Source organism: Thermobia domestica, chromosome 8 (assembly GCF_964235325.1).
Source record: "Thermobia domestica chromosome 8, izTheDome1.hap1.1, whole genome shotgun sequence".
NCBI lineage: Eukaryota > Metazoa > Arthropoda > Insecta > Zygentoma > Lepismatidae > Thermobia > Thermobia domestica.
The window spans coordinates 277,729,091-277,739,724 of record NC_137461.1 but is presented as its reverse complement, the minus strand read 5'-3'; the positions used below and the strand labels follow the sequence as shown (position 1 = coordinate 277,739,724).

General features: G+C 35.1%; 1 protein-coding gene across 2 annotated transcripts in view; it reads right to left on the bottom strand.

Annotated features, from left to right (window-relative positions):
• Positions 1-4,122: 4,122 nt before the first annotated feature.
• LOC145693645 (uncharacterized) overlaps positions 4,123-10,634 on the bottom strand; it is a 52,675-nt gene continuing 46,163 nt past the window's right edge. For both annotated transcript variants that reach the window (XM_081769839.1, XM_081769840.1), the window contains exon 3: positions 4,123-10,126. In XM_081769839.1, the coding sequence (XP_081625965.1) occupies positions 8,842-10,126 (1,285 nt within the window). In that variant the 3' untranslated portion in view covers positions 4,123-8,841. The remainder of the gene's footprint in view (positions 10,127-10,634) is intronic.

The following is a 10,634-nucleotide window of genomic DNA, read 5'->3' as shown; positions in this document are numbered from 1 at the left end:
GTCCATCACAAAGCCCACGTACCAGAGTTCAAGGCTCTACCACTGAACCACAGTGCCTCCTCTCTAAAGAAATGACTTCTTGGGCACTTGCATATAACGGAAACATCAAAATTGCTTTTTCTAGCATTCACATAGAATATGTAACGACGGGGAAGAAATTGCTGAGCAATAAAGCAAAATTGTTAGGAAGGAGCGCATTCCAGGAAATGTGCATCCTCAGTTTCCACGCATAGCTCAAGAAGAAAGAAAATGAACAAATAGTAACAACGAAGATCAAATTAGGTCCCTGGCGGTAGTCAGGTACTCTTGAAGCAAGCCATTGGACCTCCTAAAGAAAATTACGAAAAACGATAATACTTCATGAAGTGATGTGAGAAAATTTCCTCTATAAAGAGTATACCTAGGAAAAACTATAAAAAGTGGAAATCCATAAACGCAAACCCTAGACAAGGCTTTAAAAAAATCCATCATAAACACTACGGTCAGAGTTGGACACAAAACAGAGCTGTCTCGGACAGGATTTTAGAATCCCTTGTTCAAACCAAACACCGTGAGTTTATTTTAGATATAAGGCTCACAAGAGTGTATACTAGGACCAGAACACCGTATTCTTTTGCGATGTCTATCTGCGATCAGCTGGATTTCTTGTAGGCATGAAATAAAAATGGGAAACATAATTTTCTGTGAAGGACGGATTGGAAGTTAGAAATTTAGTTCCTGCTGAAAGTTACCGTGGCGATATGTATCTGCTATGCCAATTCATAGATGGAATGAAATTTCACCAATGCTTTATCGACTAGTTAATAAGTGTGTCTGTCAGGAATCAAACTTTTTCACGAGAATTTCGCTTTCTACTCCAGCCCTAATTATTCGGTAGAACATTTAGATCCTAGAACTTCTGCTAAGAACATGCGATCAGTCGGGGCCAAGTTTTCGTGCCTGCAGTCCCCAGGTTTACGAACTACTGAATAGACTCTATGCACCTGCTACTATAGTTCGGAATTGGTCGTGGGTTTATAAAGATCCCATCTGGCACGCTGAACAGCGGTTGACGTTCAAAAGTGCCCAACGCTAAAAAATGATTTGGATGGATTGAGTGAAATTTGGAAGGTCTCTCAACTTTACTACAGATTTTAAAATATTACTACAGCACGTTACTTTAAATAAAACAAAAGTTATGAATCGGTCTTTCTTACTTTAATTGGTCTTAGCTCTTGTGCAAAAAAAAAAAAAAAAAAAAAAAAAAAAAAAAAAAACTGCTTATTTTAATGTTCATGAACAGAATAACAATCGTACAGCGTCAAAGAGGACAGGTTGAATCCTTTAAGTCTGATCAGTTCCAAGCGATGACCTTTCAATAATCGGAAGTTAATTGCTGACACAAATTATTAAAACAAGATTACTTTCTACCTTATGGTAAGTTGATTATCAATTTACTGTAATATCCAATAGTTATTCAATGAAAATTTTGTCTGATGTAAATCTCTTATTCAGTTCCCATCAGAATAATAAATATTAACAATTCCTCTCCATTAACAGTGATTCTATCAGGAAGGATCCGAGGATAATACCAACCGAATTACAAAATTCTTCGATATGGAGATATATGTAAATCCTTCAGTGTAACCAATATTTTTCAAGTCCTCATTGTCGCTTTCATTTATTGAAATCTACTCTTCCGGAGAAAATCTGAAATCGCCCGTGTTCGCTAGAATTTTTCTCTTATGATGAGAATATGTTGCATTTCTAAAAGTGGAAGTGATTTTAATTTAACATACTCTGATTTTTTTTCTGTTATTATGGGTAGTTCTGTGCATGCATTGTCCTTCAGGTAAACGTAGATACTCATTAGGTGAATAGAAACAGATGAAAAAGTTCAACTTCCAGATTAATATCTTATTTTCCTGCTAAGAGACTCAGACATTAAGCCAGTTGCTGTTTTGAGGGAGGCTCTAATGCCATAAGAAACCGGATCACAGAGGTCGTGAATGGTATGAAGTGTAATTAACCACCATTTCGCACGTACACACCACTTAGTTTCGCGAAAGAATACGGCAGAAATGTGTTGAACTCAAGTCTCCACGAGTAACAACAGAAGTCCAAGTATGTTAGGTTCGTAAATTAGGTTGACCAGAGAAAGTGCTCAAATTCATCTGCATGTTTCTCAAAGTATGTCGAAACAGCTCCAGCAGTATGTTAATGACTGGATTTTTATCCTTGAATAAAGAACCATTGCGGTTCTCTAAAATGACGATAAATTCACGAGTAATAATGCAACTGGAAGCGTCAGTACAAGACAAAACATAAGCAAAAATACTGCAATGAGCTCCCACCTTATTTATTGGAAATACAAAAGATACAAAAAACATACCTATTTGATTTATATAATTTATTATAACGTTACATGGAAGAAAACAAATTTAAGTTCATGTTAAGACATAATTGAGCATAAATCAAAAATAGAAAGAAAAAAGGGAGTATACAATCCATCGATGAGAATAAGAAAGTAAATAAGTTAGCATATAGGAATACGTCATTTATAAACATTATACAGTATTTCACACATATGTTTAATAAACTTTACCCTGGACTGAAAACAGTTCTATATTATTCAACTGTTAAAGATACTGAGCATTCTTACAATGGGTGAGTAGGTATGTGTCGAGCTATTAGCACTGGGCTTAAACTATGATTTTACCTACAATACTAGGATTCAAAAATTTTGAAATCAATTCGCGATAATATCTTTTTTTCCAAACTACGGTAAAATTTCATACGAAACTTTTGAGAAAATTGAACAAAGATTTGAAAGTGATTAGACAACCAGATTGTACCAAGAATAATTTTTCACCTATTACCTTATATTGTGAATTGCAACTAACGTACAAAATGTCAAATTGTCTTTGTTACAAATCAATCGGTTCTAATAACTTCATAGTTGGTTTCAGAACCTAAATTTTTAAAACAATTATAAGTCATAACTATAATCTTAAGGTTCAAATTGTAAAATTTTCAATGTATAACAAAACATTATAATAACTCTCTATCAGGTTTAAGGCCACAATTTTTACTTAGAGATAACACCAGTCAAATTTCACCAAAGATAACACTTCACAAATGATTTTTGACTAGGTCTTGTGTTCATCCAGAAAATCTTATGCTATAATAAGGTCTCTGATCTTAGAACACTCAACATTTTTGGTTTTTCATTAATAATTTTACTTACGCAACAGATCAATCTAAGCTATTGACATTTACGAGAGTATATATATGTAAGCCTTAGAGACCAATTACCAAATTATGCTTTTGACAATTCCAAAGTTAAGAGTGGTACTCAAACTTTAAGAAAAATATTACGGGGTATGCATGTCTAATATAAAAATGAGACCATGTATTTATTTTGGACCGTCCCCAAATTTCAGGGCGAGTATCAAGGTAACTATATCCTTATTTAAAAGAAAAACATCCATATGATCATAATTTGCTGCAAAACCTAGTTTAAATTGGTCTGGTGTAACTCATGCTAATTAGAATTTTCCGTCAAAATATAAACAGCTTATTATGTGCAGTGTTACGCATTCTTTTATTTCATAGAGATACAAAGTTAACGGGTATAATTTAGAGTGATATACTCGAGTCCTAGCGAACATTTATTAAATTTTGTTTTGTGAATATTCGTAAATTCAGAAAGTTGGTCGACAGTCAATTTGTAAATTTTGAGAAGTGTGCATCAAGGTACCCATGTCCTCCAAAAGAGAATACACCGCGGTACTTAACAATATAACCCTCTATCGTGATAAAGTCACCCAAAGATAAATTGAGTCGCCGACCACGTAGTAAACATGCCAAAATATAATTTGAATTTTTTGCACACAGAAAGGAATAAGCAATACCAGCCAGAGTTTTAGAGAACATCTATCAAATTTCGTTTTTTGACGATTTCTAACTTTAAGGAGTGGGGCACTTCGGAAACACTCTCCACACACACTTTCAAAATTTGAAGAAGGGAGCATCATTGTATCATGCCCTATTAAAGAAAAGGGATTCTTGTACTCACCCAGAAAACATAAGAGCTCCTCAAAAAAGACAAATCAGTTCAAGAACTGCGAGCACTTTTTGTTACTTTTTACTTATAAAAAGGAATAAAAAGAACCAACCAAATTTACAAAGTAATTCGAATTATAGTAAACAGCAAATTTTGTTTCTTGATATTTCTCAAATTGAACGGGTGAGACAAGACACATCTCCCAAATTTTAGGAAAAGAGTATAAATGTACTCATATCGTATAACAGAGAATGATCCCTATATTTAACTATAAAACGATATAATACTTAACCAAAAATAAGTAACGTCAAAAATCTCCGGAATTTACATGTTTGATAATTATTTATTAATGAAAGGAAACGAGGTCTCGAACTAAAATTATAGGTGGTCCCATACTATCTTATCAAATTTTTTAATTTCGTAATTTTCGAACTTTTAAGGAGGGTGTTATGGAGACTTTCGAAAAATTAGGCTTGATCAAAATACCCTTGTCAAAATTTAGGTGTGGAATTGTATGATGCTAGGTTACGAATCCTGCGTCCTGAGGCAGGTCCCACCAAAATCTTAACTAACGAAGCGGGCAGAGAGAGCCTCATAGTAATGTTATGTCTGATTCCAACCATTAAGACATAAATGTGTGTTATTTTATAAGGAATACACTGACATGACCTCTTTCCCCGCTGCCACATTAATTCTTATGGTGAGGCAAAAATGTCAGGCTCTTGAGCGTCTTATCTTAAACGTAAGCACCATTTTTCTAATATCAGTCCAATAGCCAGTGATGTTTCCTACTAAGAGCGACTAACGAAGGGTTAGTAGTAGATGCTAGCCACCTAGTTTCTCAGTGGCAACACGAAGTAGAGAGCAATTGTAAATGTTTTAAACCCATACGGCGATAACTATACTTTGAATTCATTATCAGCTCTTCTCGGCGTTACCCTACACAAACCTAAGTGTGAAATATGCACGGCACATCAACTAACTAGCGATAGCGTCATCCAGATGTTAAACCACGTCGCGATTATACTACACTGAAGCTCTACCATCCAAAGATTCGAAATGCCTTGACTAAAAATAGTATGGACGACATATAGAAGGACATCTGTGTGTGTGTTATACGTTAGGTAGAATCACAACGATCGATCACTGGAGACATCGTCGCAACAACTGAACTCAGAGGTCAAACATACTACTTAACTAAAAGAGGATTGTTAATTGAATATGAAATGACCTAAGGCAACGGGTTACTGGAAACTACAAGCTATAAAAGGATGAAAAGGAGAAAAGCACAAGAAGCTACAGCGAAACATTTCGAGTAAGATTTTCCTGATGCTTGGCCTCAGTTGAATGGAGAATAAAGCAATTACAGTCTACTAGACGCAACGATTGAGACTATTCGCTTCGCTCAAGCTAATCCGAAAAAAATCGAGCCAGTAACTCAGAGTCAAGTTCTAAGTTATTAGCTATGAGTTCGACAATGGTTTAGAACTCCGACAGACACTCAAATGTCAATAATCGACTCTGAACTAGATACAATAATAGTTGAATAAAATGTTGCAAAAATTAAACCATGAGACTAAAGCTAGACAAACGCAAAAATACGTTAAGTTCAGACGTGAGTAAACCGTAATAAATTCCAATAAATATCTCATCCAAAATTAAATTTTCTCTGGCAACGAATAAACTCGAAAATAAGTTGAATAATTTAATAAGTATTATGGTCAAGAATTGAGCCACTCTCTGACGAAACTAAACTGATTATGAAATACATAATCATTCGAAAAAATTCAAAGTCCGAAAATATTCTTCAGTTATCGACAACCATGATAACTGGTTCTCATTTCTGTATTTCTCTATTTCCAATACATCGTCCAATCAAAAGTAGCTCTATCCATCGAGACGTTGGCACTTTTATTTCAACTTCAAAGAAAATATTTTGATACTTGTAGTGTACAACAGAACCAATATTGGTAGATCGATATGTTTTCTACTTACGTAAGTCGAAGTCAGTCAGAGCAGAGTGCGTCCTCAGGTAGATAGTTGAGCTAATTAATTCCATTCGGTAGGTAAATATGTTATATCGAGGTCACATATGCAAAGATCGATTTAACAAACTGTTTTTATCATCCAATTCTGTTGGTACCATGCCAACCTGGATCATAAAATTTCGGCAGCCCCTGAATCAAGAACGTCTACTTTGATTGGAATTTGTATCAATCTTAAACTAGTTCTAGAAGTATTGCGATTAGTTAATTAATGACGTGGATTTTTGTACGTAAATTCATACAAAAGAGTATGGATCCACGTACATTATTAGTTTTCGTGAATGCCCGAATAGATATTCAAGGAAAATTATTTTATCCCTAGTGTTTGCTAGAAGTAACTACTTATGTGACTAGTGAACACTTGTATGGTACGAGTCCGCAGGAGCTTTATACGCTTATCTTATTCAAACACAACCTTCTTTATCTAAACCCAAAATTTCATTAATCCTGACTTAATTTGCGAAATTAAATTGCTGAATCTTTCTTGTTTTATTCTTTGTATTTTAGACAATGTCCTGCAGGCCCGCAACTAGGGTTTCTGTCACCCGGGGCAAACACACAATTCGGCGCCCCCCGCAAGGTTTAGTCGAAAAGTATCACTTATGGATTGCAACTGTAAATAACATTCTTAATGAAACCAGTTATATCGATTTTTAAGTACTTTAACCCTCCAATACGCGCGCGGGCTACAATTGTAGCCCAGCGTTTTTATTTTCCTTGCCGCAAAGTAATTCAAGATGATAACTCAAAGAGTGTCTGTGTACCTTTCTATCAACTATCATTCTGCGTGTTTAGGGTGTGGTCAAACGTAAAATCGAAAGGATCTCATTGTTATTCTGCTTGAAAGTTTCATGGGCTACATCTGTAGCCCGCGCAACTATTGATGTCACGGGTGTTCCAAAGCGTCAAAGTTTTTTCATTATAGTTTGGGTGTTGATCAGATGGTCAATGAGTTTGCAAAATGCCAATTCTGATGAGAAATGTTTTTAAAACCAATATTTACGATCCAAAATCATTAAGAACATAACAATGCAGCAATAAAAAGCTTATTTTTATTTCTGTAAATTTTTCGGTGTAATCCTTTGATGTGGAGAAAAGAAGAAAACTTTCCATCAATAATGAAGCACACAAGAACTCCACACTATATTGTTAGGTGTACCTCTCGAACTTGAGAACTTCCTGTACCTTTTGGGCACCTTTCTGTATACTTTCTCTTTCTGTATATATGCACCTCTAAGGTGCACACAAGTGATAGAAAAAACTGATTCGAGCAAAGCATCTCCCTTTACAGTGCATTAACTAGAAAGTTCATTAAATATGAAAGAAACTGCTTCATAAAATATTAATAAATAGATCAAGATATTTAGATTATTTAATGTATAGTAAATATTATACATTATACACGATTAATGTAAAAAATTATTGAAATTAACAATAAAGCATAATAAAGCATAAGTTGGACTGATAGATAACAATTCAAAATGCCTCGAAAAGCTCTCAAGCAAAACTAATAGATAAAGCTTCATACAGCCTTCACTCCCAAAATCTCTTGGTAGGCGTACAAGAAACCATTAAATACACCGAGGCGTGTAAATTATCTTTTCCGCCACAAAACTGCCCTCTAGTTTAAAAACATTACAGCAATTGCGTAACATTACAGGGGGCGCGTCTGAGCTAAACTCTTAAACCACCAGCAAGCAACAAAAATCGGGAACTTTTCGCCCCGCCCCTATTGATAACAGCGTTTTAAACTTCAGAGCTGTTTTCAATGGAATTATACAAACAAACAGCTCCTTGTGGTAGGAAAAGGAAAGGGGGGCGGATTCTCTCTGGTCGCCCAAGGAAACAAATGCATGCAATATTAGGTTTTTAATGTATGACATTACACCTATTTAGATGAGACTTTCTCTCTCTGTCTCTCTCTCTCTCTTTCTATCTCTCTCTCTAAGAGGTCCCATGGAAAAGGCCAAGTAAACTTTTGATTTCTTTAAACCTCTAAAATAAGTTCCTCAAGGGAAAGGGTGCGACTTTTAAAACAATTGATATATCTTCTTTCCGGCGCCCCCTCCAACCACGCGCCCGGGGCACGTGCCCCCTCTGCCCCCCCCCTAGTTGCGGCCCTGATGTCCTGTCCGTCATTTTCTTAGCTAGCTTTTAATTTCTTATAATTGTATTCCGCTAAAACATTAAGTTCTTCTTTTCAACTAATTTAATGGTTTCGTTCACGAAGGATTTCGGCTCGATTTAGTTGTAACTGCTCGCTAGTAATTTGATCACTGAACCGGAAAGCTCATTTTGTAAACTGTTAAGAAGTACGTTGCTATACTAGTGACTTTGTCAAAATATAATGACCCACATGCTCAAGATGGCATGTACTGAATGAATACTGGTGTATTTAGATCGCGAAAACAATACGGCATAAGGTTAAAACAATAGTTATTGTGATCTACGATGATTTACCGCATACATACAGAGAAGTATAAGATAATAGTGGTTTATTACGCATTCTTTCTAAATCTTACTGCACTTTATTATATATGGGAATAAGTTCCCCATGCGATTAGAACGAATATGGTTTTACAACTTTATGCGCCAACAATCGTTGTTTCAAGTGATTTTCTTGGTACAAATGTCTTCCTGTTTCACACAAAAGTCGATGGGTGATTTCACATGAATTCTTGATAGAATGATTTTCGACACATCTGATGAACATATTTTCTCACATCTGTGCAGCAATAGTGCTTTCGCAATTCATTCTGGAGAGGAAATCCCTTCTTCCGGCTTTCTCAAGGGTAATTTTCCATTCGTATGCGTTAATACATGCATTCGCAAAAGATGTTTACGAGCAAATGACTTTCCGCAATGGTGACATGAATATGGTTTCTCTCCTGTATGTGAAAAAAAGTGGATTTCCATATACCACTTTTGATAAAACGATTTTCCACATTGGTTACACGTATATGGCTTCTCTCCTCTATGAATCTTTGAGTGCTTTCGGAGATACATTCTGTGAGCGAACGATCTTCCACAGTATTCACAGGAATATTGCTTGTCTTCCCCATGAGTCGATAAATGATCTGTCAAATTAGTCTTTGTACAAAATGATTGGGCACATTTTTCACACGAATATAGTTTTCCTTCCGTATGCTTAATTTTTGAATGTTGTTTTAACTTACTTTTTGAGTAGAATGATTTTCCACATTTTTCACATAAATACACATGTTTGTGGACAATTAAGTGCATTCGCCACTGTTTTCTTCCAGCATAAACTTTTCCACAACGATCGCACAAATACGTTCTTTCGCAGTAGTGTTGTTCTAATTTTAACTTGCGATGAAAGGTTCTTTGACAAACCTCACATTTATACACCTCTTTGAACGTATGAGCTAGTGAGGTGTGCTTTTGCAAACTAGGTAAATCACGAAAGGATTCTTCACAGTTTTCACACGAATATTGGTTTTTATCTTTATGTAATAGCAAATGCTTTTGCAGGAATTCTTTTCCATTAAATGCTCTTCCACAATATTCACATGAGTGTAACTTGTTTGACAAATGCATCAATGTATGCAGCTCGAAATGAGTGTATTTCGCAAATTTGCGTCCACAATCACGACATTGATAGGTTTTCTCAACTCTATGTTGTAATATGTACCGGTTCTTATTTTCCGCAGTTCTGAATGTTTTACTGCAATATTGACGCGTCTGTAATTTTTCACTCCTATTTACTTCACTCATATGCTTCAATAAGTGCTTTTTCATATTAACCCATTTAACCAACGTTGTTCTACAAACCCGACAAAAATATTTATTTCTAAGTGCTTCTGAGCAACTTAAATGTGAACTATGTGGAATAAGCTTCACCAAGTCCTGTAATTCCGACCTCTTTGTTACTTTATGACGTACGCGTTCTCTCTCATTTCTGTTTCTAGTGGTTTCAGTACACAGTTTAACAGCATCTTCAACTCTCAAAATATATCTCGGAAAACTGGCATCACTTGAGGTCTCTCCATTACATTCCGAAGATAAAATGCTTAACCTGAAATAATGTTTTGGAATATTTCATTATCTGTAGAGTATGCATACATATTTATTTACAAGAATGCCTATCAACTATCTATTACATCATTGTCTAATAACACAATTATAGATATACTTAAAAAAATATGTTACATACATTGTTAATTTTATCCGAAAATTAATTTTCTTTATATTTTCGAAATCTGAAAATTTCTAGAAGGACAACAGAATAAAGGAAGACGAGAAAATATAACAGAAAATCACGATTTGGATATTATTCTTGGTTACTAACGCAACATATTGAAATTTGAAACCATATATAAACAGAGAATATATTCTCTTCCACAGGCAACACAGTGAATTATATCAAACTAAAGGAACTTACAATTGTTTTTCTATACTGACATCGGCAACGAAGTTACAAGCTGCTCTTAATCTTTTAGGTCATACATAGTGTACGGAGTACTCACAGGTAACTAGGGGAATGTTTGTTTTCAAGAACGGACATTTTTTCCACTCACTTTATA